The 21,536-nt window shown below is 42.1% G+C and overlaps 1 protein-coding gene across 8 annotated transcripts in view; it reads left to right on the forward strand.

Moving 5' to 3' along the window:
* TENM2 (teneurin transmembrane protein 2) overlaps window positions 1–21,536 on the forward strand; it is a 652,889-nt gene that overhangs the window by 486,856 nt on the left and 144,497 nt on the right. For 7 of the 8 annotated variants that reach the window (XM_077137592.1, XM_077137593.1, XM_077137599.1 and 4 more), the window contains 2 exons: window positions 2,926–3,121; window positions 9,474–9,575. In XM_077137592.1, the coding sequence (XP_076993707.1) occupies window positions 2,926–3,121; window positions 9,474–9,575 (298 nt within the window). The remainder of the gene's footprint in view (window positions 1–2,925; window positions 3,122–9,473; window positions 9,576–21,536) is intronic. The other variant, XM_077137596.1, reaches the window with a different exon arrangement.

The following is a 21,536-nucleotide window of genomic DNA, read 5'->3' on the forward strand; positions in this document are numbered from 1 at the left end:
AGTTGTTAGGTACTTAATAAAACAGTATTATCTTCCAGGAACTGCCCTGTGCGTTAGCTCCTGTCATCCCTACAACAACCCTGAAAGTTAGAGGTATTTATTATTCCCCAAATATTCAAACCAGGAAGAGGGTAAAAGTTGTTTCCTCCAGTGTCACACCATAGCAAATGGCAGAATCAGAATTGAAACCCAAGGTCATCTGACGACAAAGCCTTTTGTGTTTAAGATTACAAAGCTTTTGTTTTTCAATTATCACATTTCAGATGGGAAAATTCTGATGATAGGGAAGTCACATTAGGAGATTTATGGAGTTTCTGTCTATGAAGTTCATGAAAGGGGCTGTATTGATGACTGAAACCTATGGAAACCTTTTTAATGAAGGGGAAATGGACAGAGAGCTTACTCCTATAGTGGTGGTTTTCATTTCCTAAAAACTTACTCTTCAATTGTTCTTTGAAAGTTGCAATGCAAATGATTTTCCTATGCAGTGATACAGAAAGAGTTTGTATGATTAGTCCATTTCTATTGGACAGTTACCAATTTTCTTATTGATAAGTGAAAAACATTGGTGTTCTTTTTGCCTTCTCCTTTGTCCTCTCTTTTTTTTTTAAAGGTCTTTTTAAACTTTTTATAATTGTATAATGTAAAATATATACAAAGCAAAGAAAGGAAAAAGTAATAGCTTTCAAAGCACTATTCTACAAGTAGTTACAGGACAGATCCCAGAGTTTGTCATGGGCTACCATACCATCATCTCAGAGTTTTCTTTCTAGCTGCTCCAGAATATAGGAGGCTAGAAGGAATAAATGTTTTATTATCATCACAATCAAATTTGTGTGTGTGTGTGAAAAGTAACATATATACAAAAAAGCAATACATTTGAAATCACAGCACTACAGTTAGTTGTAGAACAAATTTCAGAGTTTGGTGTGGGTTACAATTCCGCAATTTTAGTTTTTACTTCTAGATTCTCTAAGATACTGGAGACTAAAAGAAATATCAATTTAGTGATTCAGCAATCATATTTGTTTGTTAAACCCTACTTTCTCTGTATAACTCCACCATCACCTTTGATCTTTCTATCCCATTCTTTAGAGGTATTTGGGCTATGCCCATTCTAACTTCTTCATGTTAGAAGGGGCTGTCAGTAATATGGGGTAGGGAGATGGAACTAGCTAATGTTCTAGAGAGGCTGGGCCCTCTAGGTTTCAGGACTTTTCTGGTCCAGGGACTCATCTGGAGGTTGTAGGTTTCTGGAAAGTAGCCCTAATAGATGGAACCTTTGTAGAAACTTATATATTGCCCTATGTGTTCTTTACAATTGGCTGGAATTGTTTTGGTTGGGTTTGGCAAGTTATTATAGGTAGCGATGTCTAACTAGAGCTTGAGTAAGAATGACCTCCAGAGTAGCCTCTTGACTCTATTTGAACTCTCTCAGCTACTGATATTTTATTACTTACACTTCTTTTCCCCCTTTTCATCCAACCCATTTTGACAATGGATTGACCCCTCTTCCTCTGAAATTGTTAGAACTGGTTCTCAAAATTGTTCCCTCTTTTTATTCACCATCCTAATTGAAACCCTTGTCATGTCACCCTTGGGTATCTGCAATTATTTCCTAACTATTTTTCTAGCTAGCTTCCTTTTATTCTACCCTCATATCCTACCTGCAAACTAATTCCTCAAAACATCCCTTTCATCACATCAGTCACTACTCAGGGATCTTCAGTGGCTCCTACTTGCCCATCACAGGATTTTACCTGTTCTCTAGGATAGGCCTCTTTTGGGTCACAGTTGCTCTCTCCCAGCTCCCCACTCTGGTAGCTTGTGCTGAGCACTCCATCTCTCCCTGATCACTTCCATTTCTGAACCCAGCTTCCATAGAAGTAAGGTTTAACATTTAATTGCTGGTTTGCTAGAGACCAGACACTGGGAGAGCATGAATATTGCAACTGAGCAGATCTGTATCCAAATTCTTACTTGGCCATTTAGGAATTGTGTGACTTTGGACAAGTTGCTTGAATTTTCTGGGTCTCAATTTCCTTATCTGTACCATATGAATACAAATAGTACCTGTTTGATAGTTTTTGTAAAAATGGAACAAGATGATGATAGCAATACCGCTAATGATAGCTAATGTGTAGTTTGTTTCTGTTGCATGACGTGCGCTGTTCTAAACACCTTCGTACTCCTCACAGCAACCCTATAATACAGAGACTATTATTTTCCCAAATTTTCCAGGTGGGGAAACTGAGGCGTGGGCTGGTGAACTAGTAAGTGCAACAGCACCCATTCTCCCCCTAGGTAGTCTGACATCACAGCCCTCATTCTTAGCCACTTTGCTGTATCACCTTCTGCTAACAAATGACCAATGAATAGTAGCTGGTAACTTAGGTCCATAATTCTTTATATCTGAAACTCTTGGGTAGCCAAATGTATGTTGAAATTCAGAATTTGGGGGATTATAGAAAAGTAATACTTGACACATACCATGTAGTCTATACCACTCTAATGGGGGGCTGGAGCAAAACCCATCCTCAAACTCATTAATTTATCAGCAGCAAAATCAGTGATGATTCCTACTGTGTGGGATGAATAGATTATAAAGGGCCTCACTCCATCAGGTTTTGTCATCAAATGTGTTTGCTGCCAGTTAAAAACACACTTTTGGGTTTCAGAGCTTTTGGGGACTGCAGATAAGGGTTTGTAGCCTACAGTAATGGAATCAGCATAACTGTGGGTAGAAAAAATAGTGCTGTTATTATCATCATAATTTTTTTTGTACTCTTCTTTTACTGGATGATAGAAAAATGTTGTAAAAATTGTTTCTCCAATGACCAGTGGGGTGGGAGGGGACAGAGTGCCAGTCAGGGGACCAGGTCTGCCCCCTGTCTTCACCCACGATTGTCCGTCTGCTTTCCCTAGTATGACTTCATGGAGCGACTGGATGGGAAGGAGAAGTGGAGCGTGGTCGAGTCGCCCCGGGAGCGCCGCAGCATCCAGACCCTGGTGCAAAATGAAGCCGTGTTTGTGCAGTACCTGGACGTGGGCTTGTGGCATCTGGCCTTCTACAACGACGGCAAAGACAAAGAGATGGTTTCCTTCAACACCGCTGTCCTAGGTAGGTGCGGGGTCCCGGAGGCAATTCGAGGTGAGGAAGTTGGGTTTCTCTGTAAAAGCTGAATCATTCGACTGTGTGTGTGAGGTCAAACCAGGTCCCTTATTTCAGGTCCTCCAGGCTCATCCGCGTACAGCTGGCTCTAGTGGAACAGGAGTGCAGCTTCCACCATGATGGGGCCCCTGGCACCCTCAAGCGCTCAGCTGGGGGGCTGGGCATGGGTGGGGTTGGGCTGCCTGGGCAAGTCCTGGCCACACGCCCTAAGCCATCACTGGGTTTTTGGAAGACTTGGTTTACTCAGGGTAAGATAGAAGGAACTCTAGAACCCATCTCACAGTGTTAGTGTGAGAATTCAGCAAAATAAAGAAAATAAATCTCTACGCACAAAGTAAAGCCAATAAATACTGGCCATTCACGTTAGCTCAGAATTTCTCTCAGAAACTGGGGAAGGCTCCAAATAAGAAGTTATAAAAAGAATTCCTGGCCCATGTACTTCCCCAAAACAACAAAAGAACTATGAAAACAACAACAACAAAATCCAACAAATGAGACTGCAATAATGGGATAGTCACATGGGAAAAAGAGTGAAAAGTGACCCCTACCATACAGCATTCAATAAAAAGTTAAAAAAGAAACTTAAAAATAAGTCTCGGAAAAGATAAAGAACAGGAGAAAAAGAAAATCTTATCTTTGTTCCCAAGTAGGTAAATTTCAAAAATGTTTAGATAAGCATTTGTAATTGGAGCCTGTTTTAGTGCTGCTTTTTGTTAACTCGTAGGGCAAAGACTAAGTTTTATCCAAAATTTCATCTGATACGTGGGTGTGAATACCTAAAAGGGTCGTGAGTGTGAGAAGATTTCACAAAGATTTCTTAAAACAAATCCCAAGAATTTTAACCATCAGATAAACTGTAGACATTTTCATTAAATTTATGTCATCATTGGTTTTTAATCTTCTTACTGATGTTAATAACTGATCCTGGGTAGAGCCCCTGTGAATCCCGGAACATTGTTAGGCCCATTTCACAGAGGAGTAAACTGAGGTTCAGAATGCCAAGTGGATCGCTCAGGGTGCCAGGATATGGAAATGGTAGAAATGACATCAGTTTCTGGGCTTCTTCCTTTGCCTTTCCACAATACCTTCTTGTCCTAACAGCTCTTGAATTTAGATCTCAAGGCCCCCCAGAAAAGTTTAGATAAGGAAGTTTCATGAGGAAAGCCCTGGTAGACCCAGAATCAGTCCCAACTTTCCTTTCCCACATCCTAACTGGACAAGTCGCTTAAGCCCTCTGAGCCTCAGTTTCATCATCTGTGAAAAGGGAATGACCACTTACGTGAAGCGAAGACTGTTGTATCATCATGGATGGGACATGTCTGCACAGGGTTAGTAGTCACTAAATGACAGTCAGTTATTTTGGAAGAGTACATCTTATGCAACTAGTTGTTTTGTATCAACTGTGTTTTAAAATCTATTGTCATGTCTTTTTCTGAGGGACTCCCTGATTCTTGAAAGCTCTTTATGAGCTAGCCTGACCTTCCAGTGGCAATTCTTCACCGGTGACCACAACTTGAGGATGGTATAAAATCAGCTAGGCTTTAGTATTGGCCGTAGAATTGAAATCAATCCTTGTTCCCTCTACTAAGAAAAAATTGGCCATATCAGAACCAGCCACATGCACTAACGCAGGTTGGCACACAAATCTGGCCCACTGCCTGTTTTTTGTAAAGTTTTGTTGGAACCCAGCCATGTTATCTGTGGTTGCTTTCCCACTGCAGCAGTGGAGTGGAGGAGCTGTGGCAGAGACTGTATGGCCCACAGAACCTAAATATTTACTATTATCTGTCCTTTTACAGAAAAAAAGCTTGCTGACCCCTGCTCTAAACTTGCTATAACATAAGTCATTGGAAAAATCTTCCATGGAAAGGGGAAACTTCCAGTATCAGGTTATGCCCAACTGAAAAAAAAAAAAAAAAAGTAAAGGTGTAGAGACTAGGTCACGTAGGTAAAACATTGGAAACTTATTTGAAACAAGAAGAAAAAAGCAAACCTAAAGATTTGGAACATGATGGAATGATTTATTTCTTCCTATCTTACATTTAAGTTAAAAAAAAAACTGGACACACAGATCACGGCACATATGATACATAGTAGCTGGCTTATTTGGGGCCACAGGGACTCAGTGAAATGATTAATAACACAACAACATCTACACGTTTATAGAGTGTTTTCTATGTGTCAGCCCCTGTCCTCGGCCCTTTGGGTGGATTAGCCCAGTCAACCCGAAAAAGAGGCAGGTGCTTTCACTATTCTCTCCATTTTACAGTTGAGAAAGCCAAGGCTGGGAGAAGTTAAAAACAACTTGCCCAAACTAGAAAGAAGAGGAATCAGCATTCAAACTTCCCAGGGCCTCGGCTGCTAAACGCTGAGTTTCTTTGGATTCTAGCCCTGTAAATCCACCCCACCGCACCCAGCAAGTTTTAGGTTGATCAGGTTATCTAGACAATAGCCTCTGCCCTCCATCTCCTCTAGGCACGTAGACTTAGACTTGGAGATGTTATGAGATGCCTTTCCCCCAGGCTCCCCTGTCAGAGCTGGGAAGAGCAATTCTCCCTGGTGCATTTCTCCTGTCTGGACTGTAGCTCAAACAGAAAGTCAAAGGTAATCAGCCTAATGGTTGGGCAGACATCCTGATAGAGCAAGGATAGCAATTGGCCTGAAATACAGGGAAAAGAACAGTGTTTTATTTGGTTCAGAGGTTCTCCCACATATATCTATTATCAGAACATTCTCCAGCAAGAGCAGCTGGGAGTGCCAAGAGCCTCTGTGATATCAAACAGAAGGAAAAATATTAGGCGGGTGTCAACCAGTGATCACAGCAAATATACCTTTGACACAGCCAAGTTCTCTGATGTGTTTTGGAGAGAGGCGACCTGCTTTCAGAGATGCGTTTCATCTCAGGGGACTGCAGAGGGATGTTCCTGCAGCTGCGTAGACCTGGTGGAGGCTGGCCTCCCCTGGTGTAAAATCCCATTTCCTGGGTCAGTTCTCACTTCTGCCCATTTTTCCCTCAAGAAAACTTAAAGTAGATTGAAGAAAAGAAAGCTGATAATATGTCAATAGTAATATTTTAGGGTTGGAGAAAGGGGACTGGAAAGGTAGACTCCTTTATATTTCAAGCAATACTACATAATTGTTTTTTTCTTTCAAACACTATAAAATGCTTCAAATATGACCTTGGAAAGATTAAATGAAAAGTACTCTTCCTAACAATTTTTGCTGATTTTGGATTCTCCTACCTTCCTACGCACACAGAGACACCAACACACACACACACACACACACACACACACATCTCGACAACTACTTACCAAGGTCCGACTGTGTTCCAAGTACTGCGAACACCTTGGCAAAAAATTCAGGTCTGGTGTGAGAAAACAGATGCATAAAGAGGCAATTATAGGACTTAAGGGAACAGTGACAAAAGGGGAAGCGAGGGAGGACAATGCCCAAGTGTTAAATGCTCTCTAAACTGAGACATGAGAATCAATTCCTTAGGTAAAGGGCAAAGGATGCCTTCCAGCCAAATGAAGAGTGTATGCAAAAATCTCAGCCCTTTTCTGTGGGATTGAGGTGGCAAGGGGCTCCCTGGACCTTCACCTCCCCAGCTCTGAAGATTCAAGGTTTAAGTAGAGGGAGCTTTGGCCTCACCAAACCATCACTAGACCCACATGCTCGGTAAGCAGCAATCTCTACCCCTCACCCTAGGAATGACTTCTTAAAACATTAAGTTAGATAAAGCCGTTCCTCTGTTGAAAACTTTTCATTTGTTCCCATTGGTCTCGAAACAAAATACAACTCATCCCCTGCGGGATCTGCCCCCTGCATCCAAACTCATCTCCTGTCACTCTCTCCCTTACTCTGTACCCTCCAACCGCATTGGACTCAGTTCTGCACTTTCCTACCTCAGGGCCTTTGCATAAACTCTTCCACCTGCCTGCAATGCTCTTCCCCTGGCTCTTCTCTTGCCTGATCCAGCTCATCCTTCAGCATCACCTGAAGGTGATGAAGACTAGAAAGCCCAGCCCTGACCATCCTCTCTGAGTAGATACCTCCTATTACTCCCAATTGCAGTGCACTATTCTCTTAAAGGCACTTATCACGATTTTTCCCGTATTTATTTGTTTGACAAATTTCTTTTGCCTGTATTCTTTACTAGACTGAAAGTTCCACGAGGACAGGGACTGCATCTATCTTTTTCACCATTGTATCTCCAGTGCCTTGTACAGCAGCTTCAAATATAATAGGTGCTCACCTAGTAGATGGGGCCATGTCAAGAGTTGTGATGGGTCTGAGATTTTACCCTACTTTATGCTAACGAGTTAGCCTCCCACAGTCACAATGCTGACAGAGACATACGAGTCCTGTGTCAGAGACAAAGGACTTTATTCCTCAGAGCAATGCGATATCCAGAGGATCAGCATGTGTGCCAGTCCCCCAGACCCCAAGTCTCAAAGGACAACATGAAGAGGGCAGGTGATACATGCACATGCAGAAGTCCTGAGTTTAGTAAGCCTCAGTTCTTTCTAATGGACAGTAAGCATGCCTGCCCTTTGCTCCAGAAGGAGACTTTTTTTATTATATTGGATAGTAAACAAAGCTGCCCTGTGCTCCAGAGAGAGACAGAATGAGGGGGAGAGAGAGAGAGAGAGAGAGAGAGAGAGAGATCTCTGTCTACCAAGGCTTTGCAGTATGCAGACATCCTGGAAAAGGTTTTCCAGAGCAAGGGCATCTGGAGCCTCTGCTCATAAGACATGGAGAAGCATGACAGACCCATGGAGAATTGTCTCCCACGCAATATGAAATTGCTGCTTTCTGACCTTAGAAAATGGCAATATCATATGATTCTACCTAATGCTGTTTTAATGAATGAATGGTGAATAAATGAATCAAGTAATTACTTGGATGATTTGCAACCCCCCCTCTACAGAGCCAACCTCAAAAATTTCGGACTGAAATGTTAATAGTTAGACATTAAGGAAAATGGCTTGATGGCATCTATAACCCTTTACTTGCTTTTGGAAAAGCAAATACGTTCACTGAGTTCTCCTAAGAGTGCCTGAAACCAACTACAACCCGATTTCAGAAGAAGAGAACTGAGAAGTGAAATGCTGTAGAAAGAAAGCAAAATATCATGGGTTGAGTTTTCGGTCCAGAGTAGGAATAAATAGGAAATTGGCTTTAAAGGAAAAAACATCTTTTCACACTCTCAGGTGGCTCCACTGGGAACAATTAGACTATATAGTTTTTCTTTCAACATCACTGAGTCAATGTTCCCACCTCTTCAGGAGTTGTGTAATGTCACATTCTGAGTACCAGTGGCTTTTTTTCCCCATCATCCTAATAACTTGGAACCTGAGAATCTAAATGTGTTTATTTTAACTTAAGGTAAAATTGAGGGTAATGATAATTTTAGAAGAATGCATCTATTTCTGTGCAGAATAAATCAACATGAACAAGTTCCAAAATGATCCCTTTGAAGGTTTTATTTGAGAATACACAAATGAGGGCATAAGACGGCTATACGTGCTAGAACCAATGTCAACTAATTGATTTTCATGAAAAATAAGACCCTCAAAATCTAGGTATATAAGGACTTTTGTGTAACCCGAAGCCTACTACCCAATGAACCCAGTAAGTCATACCTAAATTGATGACTCTTGGGTATTTAAATTTTTCTTTTATTTGAATTACACAAAGCAGGGAATATTTTTACTCTATAAACCTGAGACTGAGAACAACTGTGGTGATTTTAGAGAACTGTCCTGTATATCAGAGACCATAATCTACATGCCAGACCAAGTCTCACATTGGTGGGATGATTCCTCAGGGGAGGCAAGGGAGAAAGAGTTTAAAAAATTGTCAAGGACGGGTCACAGTGGCTCAGCAGGCAGAGTTCTCGCCTGCCATGCCGGAGACCCAGGTTTGATTCCCGGTGCCTGCCAATGCCAAAAAAAAAAAAAAAAAAAGATGTCGACATTCAAGTATAGGAGATGTTGTTTTTAAATCCAGATATATGATTCCTGTTGTAAAAGCAAAAGTTACAGCAATACCTGCCTTGCATTCTTGCCTGGATTAATCAGTTGAGGGTGGTACCCTTTTCCATGCCTTATCCAATTTGTCCTTTGTCCCTTCCATTCCTTATTCTCTTACTTGGCTCCCTTAGGTTCCCTGCAGCTCCCCTATAGGCCATTGAGTTTATCAGCACTGGTCTTTAAAAATGGCAGGCAGCTGATGATTAAATTACTTCACCAGCAGGCACAGGAAAAGGTAGTTGCTGAGTTCCTCTATTTTTCAGATTCGGTGCAGGACTGTCCACGTAACTGCCATGGGAATGGCGAGTGTGTGTCCGGGATGTGTCACTGCTTTCCAGGATTTCTAGGAGCAGACTGCGCTAAAGGTATTTGCCACCACTTCTCTATGATGGTTGGGAAATAGAGGAGGGGTTGGGAGAGGGAGCACTGAAGCAGCCTTCCCAGAAAATTCCCACCCAGACTCTTGTAAGCGCATGCATACTCGACGGCCTAAACTTTTGGCAAAGCATAATCTTTGATATATGACAATTGGCCAATGCACCTGTAGGAGCAGGGCAGTTAGCGTTGGCACCAAGGTGTGCTGAGAAGAAAAATTTGCTAAAAATGAGATGAATGGATTTCCTGTAAAAGCAGAAGTGAATTACCATCACTCCTTTCTTATAATCATTAACTTTTATGTAATGGAAGATTAAGCATCTCAGGGTTAGTAAATTTCATTCATTCTGGCCAGCTACGCTCTTAATCTAGGAAGCGCTATTTATCTTAGTGGAATCGGTTTTAAATTGTATTATTAATTTATCTATACTGCTTTGCCCAGAATGGCTAGGGCCCTGGGAATCTTGGGAGAAAGGTAATATAAGAAAGAAAATGACTCTCAGAAAAAAAACTGGAAATTTAGGGGCTGCAAGAGACCTTCAGTGTGACCTTCAAGTGGCTCCATCAGAAGCAAGTGTGTTTCTCACACTTTTGCACACATGCACACACATACACACATGTGCACATGTCTCTAGATATATATATAGACTATAAAACTGAACCAAATGAACCAAAATGGTCACAAGACGCTTATCTTTACTGCATATTTCTTTTCTATTCTATCTCATTTTTTAACATGCTGATGGTGACCTTCTATAGCATTTTATTTATTTATTTATTTTTATTTTTATTTTTTTAGATGGCCAGGGACCGGAAATTGAACTCAGGTCCTCTGGCATGGCAGGCAAGCATTCTTGCCTGCTGAGCCACCATGGCCCGCCCTCTATAGCATTTTAAAATTGACCTCCCCATCCACTGGTAGGTCACATCCAAGTCTGAAAATAACAATGAGGATGTTAGGAGCCCTTGTTCTAGAGTCAGACTATCCTGGGTTACTATCCCTGCTCTGCCTTTGAGTATCTTCGTGACCTTGAAGCAAGTGATTTGACATTGCTGAACCTTGGTTTCCTCATCAGAAAGATGGGCATTTATTTCACAATTTCATCATGAGGACAGTATGAGATAACACACAGAAACCTCTTAGCAGGGCATTATTATAAGGCCTCAGTGAGTGAGGCCCCTTTTCATAAGAATCATTTACGCTTCAGTAAAAGACCCTCCTGCCTTGATGCTCTGAGACAGAAGCACTTATTAGTAAATCTGCCCCATAAATCCTAAATGATGCCACTTCTTTTCTCCCACTCTCACTATAATAGCTCAGAAAAAATGGCATTTTACATATTCAAAGTATGTCCACAATTTAAGATTCCCTTCCTTTTGAAAGCTGAAGCCACAATTGATTGGGACTTTTATGCAGCTGAAGTTCTGGATTTGGTGGTATGTGAGCCAGACTCCAAAGTGACACCACCTTAATATCCTCTATCACACAGTACAGTGAAAAGTTTGGTCAACTCATCAGATGCAAAAGGAAAACAAAAGCAAGAAGCCACCAAATGAGTCCTGTGGCTGTTTTGCAGCCTTACGCTGTCTGCCCAGTGGAATATGGATACATCATCCAGTAAAAAATGGACCTCGGAGCCCATAAAGATGCACCTTGCTCAGGCTATGAGTGGTTCAAATGGAGCCGATGGGTGACACACAGCCGCTGTTGCCGAGTGCTTTTCCTAGCGAAAAGGCTTTAGAGGAAGGAAAACCTCAATATCATCTGAATGGCTTTTCTTACGTAATCTAATTTTCCTGGGAGTGAAGGCATTAATGAGAGAGACGACAGAGCAGTCCTTTTATATGTGGCTGCAAATGTGCTGAGCACTCAGCTGCACGGCCTGCGAGCTGTAAACGTATATTAACATTGACACACATCGATGTATTATTAATCCTAAAAACTGTATGTGCTCTGCCTGCACATCCAGTGCCTGGCCTTTCAGACCCAAGTACCCTGGCCATTTAAGAACTCGCTGCTCTGAATCCATTTGCAGACGGGCGTCCGTTTTGCATTATGGATCTGTAATGGGGTGCACATTTAGCTGCTTAAAAGGACTCTCAGTGTGTGTTTTGCATTCACCGCCAGTCCTGTGGCTGGCGGGTGCTCCGACTATGCATTAGCCATGGTGTATAATTGATCCTGGCGAAAAAAATATCGAGTGGCTATTAAGGGTAGTTACTCCTCTATACTCAGGTGCTGTTCCTGAAATCGAGCTTTGAACTTGTGGTATATTTTAATTCAGCTGTTTCTGCATACAGTGGACAAAAGTGAAGCATTCAAAGAAGGAAAATGTTTTCCCCTTGTTTCTGCATTTATTCTTGGTTTAAGGGTATTAGTGTCAGCCCTTAACTATTTGCCTAGGTATTTTTGAAATGGCCATAATTTCAGCCCCTCTTTTGCTAACAATACTATTTGAAGCCCTTTGTCTCCAAATGTTGATCTTTTATGTAGCACCTTTAGTATTTTCACCCAATTCATGAACCACTGGTATTATTTTTGACCGCCGTATTTCTTCAGATCAACACATTATGTTCACATAGATGAATTTCTTTTAAAAGGAACTCTGCCACAACCCATAAAATGAGAAAGGAAAAATTAGAATCAATTACCATACATGAGAAATATTCATACTATTTTAAATCCTCTCAAAACATGAATATTTTCACAGTGGTAAGCATTCAAGCCAAGTAAGCTTCTAATATACTTATTTCACTTCAAGAATCTCCAAAGTAGTCTTGACCACATGTAAGCAAGCCTTGCTTCTAGAGAAACCCAAGGCTTGGCGATCTCATCTCATAAGTACTGACTCCTGAAAATAGCAAAATTCTCTAACTACACCTGTGTGATGAAGTGAGAAACCAGTAATAACAGTCATACAGATTTGACTGTTCCTGCTTCAAGTGGGTTAATCTGATTATTAGTACCTGATTTATTTCTGATGTTTACGCCTGTACTGCAATTGTTTTTAATGACAAATAATAGTTATTAAGTACTAAATAAGTACCAGGCATTGTGCAAAGAACATACTCGTCTCACATCTAATTCATCTTATTCCTCCTCATAACAGTATGAGGTAAATCAGGTTTTAATCAATTCCTGCCCAATTCTTAAAACCTTTTACTTTGATGTTGTTTTAGACTTATAGAAAAGTTGCAAAAATAGTACACAGAACTCCTATGCATAGAGTTCCCCCTACTCCCTCTAATGTTAACATTTTAAATAACAGTAGTTGAATGATTGAAACCAGGAAATTAGCACTGATGAAAGCTGTAAAGTAGTTTATAGACCATTTCCTAATTTCGTCCTTTTTTTTATGTCCAGGAGCCAATCCTGGTTCAGACACTGCGTTTAGTTGTCATATCTCCTTAGTTTCTCCAGGGTCTGCCAGTTCCTCAGCCTTTCCTTGTCTTTCATGACCTTGACCCTTGGAAGGGTACCGGTCAGCTCTTTTGCAGTCCGTTCCTCAATCTGGATTTGTCTGGTATCTTCTTATGACTAGAGTGAGATTAGGCATTTTTAGCAAGATGTTGTGCCCTCCTTGGTGCCCTGACATCAAAGGAGCACCTCAGATTTTTAACAAGAGAAAGGAAATAAAATTGTGGCGGTGTGTGAGTGTGTATGTATGCCCCCCACACACACACCACCAGCGACACCACCGCGTAAGGCAGCGAGGCTGGCGACTCCAGCCTGTCAGCTCTGCAGTGGTTAGAAAGCAACTTGCGAACCCAAGAATCCACTAAGTGTGAGCAGGAAGTGACCTAGATGGGGTAATCATATTAGTCAGTGAAGAGAGGGAAAGAGCTGGTCCCGCTCCTGCTGTGCAGGTCAGTGATGCCATCTCCCATTATTTCCCCTCTTTCTCAATAAAAACCTGAGTACAAGGTCCTCCTCTCTTGTCACAAACTCGCTTTCACCTCTGTCCCTTCACTGACTGCTGTGCCCAGGATGCCTCGAGGTCCGCCTGTTTCTGCTCCTGCAGGCCCTCCCGCCAGCAGGTGGATTTCCCATGTTAGCGAGCCAAATTCCCATCCCATTGAGTGATGCGTCCAGGTGACAGAAATACTGGATAGTCTCTTTTTTTTTTTTTTATTAATTAACGGAAAAAAAGAAATTAACCCAACATTTAGAACTCATACCATTCTACATATGCAATCAGTAATTCTTAACATCATCACATAGATGCATGATCATCGTTTCTTAGTACATTTGCATCAGTTTAGAAGAACTAGCAACACAACCGAAAAAGATATAAAATGTTAATATAGAGAAAAAAATAAAAGTAATAGTAGTAAAAACAAACAAAACAAAACAAAAACCTATAGCTCAGATGCAGCTTCATTCAGTGTTTTAACATGATTACTTTACAATTAGGTGTTATTGTGCTGTCCATTTTTGAGTTTTTGTATCTAGTCCTGTTGCACAGTCTGTATCCCTTCAGCTCCAATTACCCATTATCTTACCCTGTTTCTAACTCCTGCTGGACTCTGTTACCAATGACATATTCCAAGTTTATTCTCGAGTGTCGATTCACATCATTGGGACCATACAATATTTGTCTTTTAGTTTTTGGCTAGACTCACTCAGCATAATGTTCTCTAGGTCCATCCATGTTATTACATGCTTCATAAGTTTATCCTGTCTTAAAGCTGCATAATATTCCATCGTATGTATATACCACAGTTTGTTTAGTCACTCGTCTGTTGATGGACATTTTGGCTGTTTCCATCTCTTTGCAATTGTAAATAACGCTGCTATAAACATTGGTGTGCAAATGTCCGTTTGAGTTTTTGCCCTTAATTCCTTTGAGTAGATTCCCAGCAATGGTATTGCTGGGTCGTATGGCAATTCTACATTCAGCTTTTTGAGGAATCGCCAAACTGCCTTCCACAGTGGTTGCACCATTTGACATTCCCACCAACAGTGGATAAGTGTGGATAGTCTCTTGACCTCGTGCTGTACCTCCCATCCCCTCAGGTGTGCCGGTGCGAGTGGCAGCTCCTTACCTTCTTATAAGCCTGCCAGTCTGCAAAAGGTACCCGAAGACACCTGTGCAGTTAGCAGGGGAACTGGTTAGCCTATACTTCCTGGTCATTCATTCCTTCACCCCCACACTGCTGAAAGCTCAGAAGCATAAATGAAACTCACCCTCATATCAGAAGAATGGATATTGTTCCAGCAAATATACTTGTTCCAACTCAGTTGAGGGGTCAGAACTTATTCACGACTCAGTGAGTACTTGATGTGTGACTACTGTGGGCCAGAAACTGTGTAAAGTGCTGGAAGTACCGTGGTTAGCCAGGGAGCCGTGGGCCCTGCCTTCTGAGAGCTTCCAGCTTAGTAGAGGAACATGAAAAACAAGTGGGAAATTTAAGTCCAAAAGGTTGAGGCGCAGATTTTCTATGTATAGACACTGTTGAGAAGATAAGGGTGTTAATGAAGCAAGAAGTGTGGGCTTATGAGAGTAGCCAATCAGTATCAGGGAGAGTAGAGGGATTCCAGTGAGAGAGAACATGGCAAAGGAACTACAGAGAACAACATCATTCGATATGGAATTCCATTAATTGTGCAACATTAAAAGCAATGTGGGGCAGTTCAGTGGTGGCTCAGTGGCAGAGTTTTCGCCTGCCATGCCAGGGACCCGGCTTCGATTCCCAGAGCCTACCCATGCCAAAAAAAGAAAGAAAGAAAAAGCAATCTGTTCAGATTTAGAGCTGAGTAAAAATGGCCTTTCCTCCCCAGTAATCTGTATCATTTCCCATTAGGTGTCTCTCCTGTTTGGCTGTAATTGTACTTATTATTCATGTCACTTTTTAATTCTATTTTTTTGTTGTTGTTATTGTTTTTGTTACTTCCTTTGCATGGCTTTTTCATTACTTTACCTGAATGTTCTTCACTGGGGATTAGAGGTTTTTAAAATTATTATTCTTTCTCCTTTTATTGGAAGGTCTTCCATTTACTTAAGATGCTTCCTTGGTGGTTTATAAAGCAGCCTTGCATTTAAGAAGAGATTTGAGAACTTCTGGTTTTTCTCTATTGACATTGACTTCTTAGCTGGCTTGTTTGGACTAAGCTTTGAGTCTCCAACCTGCAGCAGAAACCTTAACACACTAGAGCTTTAGTTGTTAGATAATGCATATTTAATAGCTGTTAGAAATGACAACTCCTACTGCCAAACAGCTGTCAGTGGCGGTCCAGAAATGCTATAATCAGGAGAGCATAAAGTCTTCTCTCTAAAGGTTGCTTTCAACTCCTACCCATATTCTTCAGAGTCTTCAAAAACAATGGGATCTTTACGTTTTCCCTCCTGTTACCTGGGAAATATGGCCACTCCAGAGAGTGTAATGGCCAAATAGAAATAATGGCCAAATTCTAACACTAAAATCAAATTGTGAATTGTAAATCATCATCTAGCTGGAGTTTATTGAGTTCTTACTATATGCTGAGCACCATACTATCTACATAATTATTAAATTGTCATTAGCCCTATTTTATAAATGATTATCAACCCCATTCTATAGATGAAAAAAATGAAACACAGGGAGGTTAAGTAACTCGCTCAAGATTACTCAGCTAGTAAGTGGTTTTGCTGGGATTCAAACCAGGCAATCTGGCTTGGACTCTTGACCACTAGACCAGCAAAGAGAGTGATTGGCCTTAGGTGAGACAAAGAAATTTGCTTTGGGGGCAGTTTATATAGTGACCACATGACTAAGATTCTGAGTTCAAAGCCAAATACACCCTGCTTTTCAGGAGAGGAAATGAGGTTCGCTGGGTAGAAAATGGTAGAAACAGCAGTGTGTGAAACAAAATCCATCTGACCTCTGAACCACTCTCTACCCGCGTTACATTCCATCCCCTTCCTCATCCCATCATTTGCCACCTCCTATCTCACCGACCTCCAGCGTGCTCTGCTACATTTTTTTCTCTCCCTGCTCACAGCCATTGCCCTGTTCAGACAGCCACCTTACAGCCTAATCTGATAGCATCCTCCTGCTCACCACCACCTGTGTGGCCCCAGAGCTTCAAGAGCATGCCTCTACCCTCCTCAAACACCTTCAGTGGCTCCCACTTACCTCCACAATGCATTGTTTTCAAGCTTCGGTTTAAGGAGATGTAACCGGGGAATTGTTAAAAATGCCTATTTCCAGGCTCCTCCCCCACAGCAGCCAATTCTGAATCCATAGGACTGGCATGTGGCTCAGGAAAGTGCATGTTAACCAAGCTCCCAGGGGGCTCTGGTGCAGGTGGTCAAAGACCGCATTTTCAGAATAAAGAGTGACAGTGAAGGTCTTTTATAGTCTAATCCACTTGTGCATCAATATCTCCCACCAGCTCCTTATACCAGAGGTTCCAGACCCACCAGATACTTTTGTCCCTCACAGAGCATGACGGTCCTGCCTCTTCCTAGTTGCTCATGCTGTTTCCCCAGCCAGAACATTCTCGTCAACCCCAACGTTTCCTTCCAAACTGCTGTTCATTCTTAAAGGCCACACTCCCACGTCACCACCATCCTGAAGCACCCCCAGCCACCACCCTGCAAACACACGGAGCTTGGCAATGCCTTGGGGTACGGGGAGGCTTTGCTTTCTGTCGTGCCACATTCCAGCTGGGTGGTTAGATCAGTTTCTCTGATGGGTCATAAATCTCTAGAAATCCTCTTTGTACCTCCCTGTACCCACCTTGGTACCTGGGATATAGGATGTCCTTGCTAAATATCTGATGACTAAAATTTAGCAGACAAACTGGACTCCTAAAGATGAAAACATCACCGAATAGTGTGTAAGAACCAATGTGAGCAGCAGAAAACAAGGTTCTGATAGCCAGATCAATCAGGCAATGATAAATCAGCCGCCTGCAATGAATGAATCTGAAGGATGAGAGAGGGAGAAGATGAAAAAGGAGGAATGAAAAGAGAAAGAAAGAAAATGAGTTTTCAAAAGGAAACAGCATCTGTTTAGCAGTTTACATGCATAATCTCCAATGGACAAAGCATTTAAGAATGAAGGCCTTAGATTTGAATTTGTCAGGTTTCAGTCCATGGCCCTCTAGTTAAGTGTACCCATTTTGGAAAATTACTTGACCTCTCCCAGCCTTAGCTTTCTCATCTGTAAAATGGGGGCAAGAGCAACACCACCTATTTTGTTGCTGCAAGGACTGAAAAAGGAACTACATAAAAAGTGCGTAGAAAGTGCCTGACGTGTATTAAATGCTCTCTAACTGTTACCTAGGATTAATCCTCACACCATGGCTTTGAAATCATTCTTATTTTTCTCCTTCTTTTACAGAAGATACAGACACTTAGAGAATGTAAGCTCCTTGCCCAAGGTCACATGGCAGAGCTAGATTTCGAGGCCGTGTCTGCCTGACTCCAAAGTTCAGTGTGATCATGGGCACGCAGGCGAGATGAGGCAGTAAAGCCCCTGGACTCAGGGCAGAGACCTGTCTCAAAGACCCTAGCCATAAGTCCCGCATGACTCTCCTGGAAGGCTCAGCCTCAAAATGTGTTTTCCTCTCTGCCCATTGGGAGTTCCCTTTAGTAGGCATCTCCCTCTGTGTGCAGAAGAGGGATGACAGGTCCTCTAAATGCCTCCCAGATGGTGGAGGAATCCCTTCCCCACCGCCCCAGCAATGCCCCCTCCACAACCTTCTTGGCAAAGAAGCCACCTCCTCTTTCACTGCTGGTCTGACCCTCTTGGTGAAAGAGGCTCAGGTCCCATCTGTCCTGGGACAATCACAGGTGTCCCCTGGTTGCTCCCTCAGATCCCCCATCTTTCACACCACCTTCCTCTGCCACCCCTGCCTGTCCACCACCTCCGCTAATGCAGCAGGTTAGGGATGGTGAAGGTGCCCACAGGCATCACTCCAGAGCCCACTGCGGTTTGTTGGTGGAATCGCATCTCTCCCCACCCCACCCCAGTTCTCTGACTTGAAGAAATGTGCATGAGTCCCTTGCCATCAAGGACCCAGGAAGGCAGATTTGAAGCAGGTGCAGGCAGCATATACTTTGCAGAAAGTGACCAAGTGGGTGCACTTGGCAAAGCCATCGCTGATAAAATAGCACGGGAAGAATCACTGCCACTTATTGTAGACTACCTACCAGGTACTGTGCTAAGGGTTTTTTATGAATTATCTCGCTGCATCTTCACAGCATACATTGTTATCATCTCCATTTCACAGCTAAGGAAACTGAGGCTCAGAGAAGTTAAGGCATTTACCCAAGTTAGAACTACACGCAACCACTAGATCGGTGGTTCCCATTCTTATGTACATCGGATTTCCTGGGAGGGCTTGTCAACACCCAAACTTTCTGATTCAGTACGTCTTGGGATGCCAGCATGGTTTTCACCTGGGAGCTGGTGACAAATCTACTCTCAGGCCGCCGTACCCCTCACCTACTGAATCAGAGTCTGCATTGTAACAAGATTTCCAGGGGATTCAAGTACAAATTCAAGTGTGAGAAGCATTCTAGTGACTCTGCCCTGGACTCGTCTGAAACTTCCCAGGGAGAACTGTGCTCAGAGACAATCACATTACTTTCTACCTTCTCTCCCCCTGGCTGGCTAGGTGGGTGTGGGGAGACCTTGCCACCCTACTGTTGAAGTAGCGGAGAGCATTTTTTTGGTGAATGCGTGGGAGTCCACATCCACAACCTCCAAATCTCGACAGCTTGTGATGTTTCTCATGCCTGTTGCATCGCTCACCAGAAATCACTTGGTGGGGCTTAACTCAGCCAGCCCGCCCCCTGGGTAAATTGCTTCTGAGACTAACTCCCCCCTCCCGCACTTTTTAAACTGCAGTTTTACTGAGATATATTCACACACCTTATAATCCATCCAAAGCGTACAATCGATGACTCACAGTATTATCATATAGTTGTGCATTCATCACCACAATCAATTTTAGAACATTTTCATTGCTCCAAAAATAAAATAAAACAAAAATAAAAAAGAACACCAACCATCCCATGCTTCTTATTTTCCCCTGCTATTATTTATTTCTTTTTGTCTTTATTTTATTACTCATCTGCCCACACACTAGATAAAGAGAGTGTCAAATCGCAAGGTTTTCAGAATCTCACAGTCACACAATAAAATCTATTTATGCAATCATCATCAAGAATCAACAGTTTCAGGTATTTCCTTCTAGCTAATTCTAATGCACTAGAAACTAAAAATGATATCTAAATAATGCATAAGAATAACCTCCAAAATCACCTCTCAACTATATTTGAAATCTCTTTGTCACTGAACTTTTTTCTTTCATTCCTTTTCCCCCTTTTGATTAAAAAGGCATTCCGAATCCCACGAGGCCTGGGCGAGGCTCATCCCTGGAAGTCATGTCCCACGAGCTGTAAATATAATCTAAATACAGAGTTGGGGAAGTATTGTAGTTTTAGAAAATCCTTCCGTATTGGAAAATAAGCCAGTCTTTAGAAAGGAGATCAGCTGAGATGGATGCAAGGAAAGAAATTACTTTACCCTACCATGTCTCTTTACAGCTGTGACCAGTGTTGAAACAATTTTCTTGTAATAAAGTTAATGATGATAACCATATTGATGGATTTTTATGTCCCAGGCACTGTACAAAGCATTTTATATGCATTAATTCATTTTATCCCCTTAAAAACACTGTGGGTAGGCACTCTGGAATTCTTACCCCCATTTTAAAGATAAACCACAATATAAAGTGTCCATCAATAATCTTGCAGCCGATAAAAATGAAGGAAAAGGAGAAAAATTCAGGCCATCTAAATCATAAACCTACACAAAACAGTCCTTGCATGTCTTCAGGAAGCTTCTATGCTTGTGGATAATGGGGCACAAATTGTAAACTTTCCTCAGTGATTGAATCACAATACAAGTGAAAAGCTGTTTCAGTCCAGACTTGAACTGCAGAAAAGCTTACAGTGTACTACGATGAATTCAAATATTCATTATGTAATTATTGCTGTTCAGTCACTAAATAAAAAAAAAAAACAGACTTTTTAAGAACAGCTTAAGTACTTATCGATTGAGAACTTTTTTATAACTCTCAAAATGGAGGCATCCTCATATCTCTACAGGTATTTTAAATGAATTGAATTAATCATAGGCTTAAAAGTCTCTTGCGATCTTCGTTAACTTCCCTGGGTTTAATTAAAACATCTGTGCACTTTTAATTTATCGATTCATCCAACTCATATGTCATGTTTTTAACACACCCCAGCATGCTCTGCATCATTTTTAACCCGATTTCCACTTAACTAAAGCAATTAAATTCACCCCGGATTAATTAAAGCATCCATACTTTCGTGCTTAAGTCAGCGTGTGCTTCTTTCCCCACATGGCTCCTGAATGTCAGTGATTTGACACACCTGATGAGTTTTTTGTCCTTCTGGAAATTCTTCCCTGGATCACTTCCTTGCTCATTAATGTGCCATTTGACAGGACTGGAGTGGGAAAGTTGTGCACCTGAACCTTGGCCCTCGGAGCTGGGACTTTGACTCTGTTGTCAAAATGCTTCCTCTGGTTCCCTCTCTTTGGGAGTACCCTGCAGGATCCTGCCAGCCCCACCCCCATCCCTTCTACTCAGTATTCTGGGCAGCAAGAGGCGGGTGGGTTCCAGTCTGGGGTGATCACTGGGACCAGAATGGCTGGTGATCTTTGCATTTGTACTTTCTTAATGGTTCCTTAGCTCTACTTTCCAACTTCCTTGCTCTTCTTCCCTGCAAGGGTCATCCTTCTTGTCCACTCCACTGAACAGGCAGGGGAGATTGAGGTGCCCAGAAGGTCAACCTGCTTCTTGGGTGGGCACAATGTGCCGGGAAGCTCTCCAGGTACTGACAAATTATCCTCCTAGAAGCCCAGTTGGGTCTCTACTCACGCCAACACCAACTCTACTCTTTAAAAGCGCCCATTTCCCCTCAACC

Source organism: Tamandua tetradactyla, chromosome 20 (genome assembly GCF_023851605.1).
Source record: "Tamandua tetradactyla isolate mTamTet1 chromosome 20, mTamTet1.pri, whole genome shotgun sequence".
Classification (NCBI taxonomy): Eukaryota; Metazoa; Chordata; class Mammalia; order Pilosa; family Myrmecophagidae; genus Tamandua; species Tamandua tetradactyla.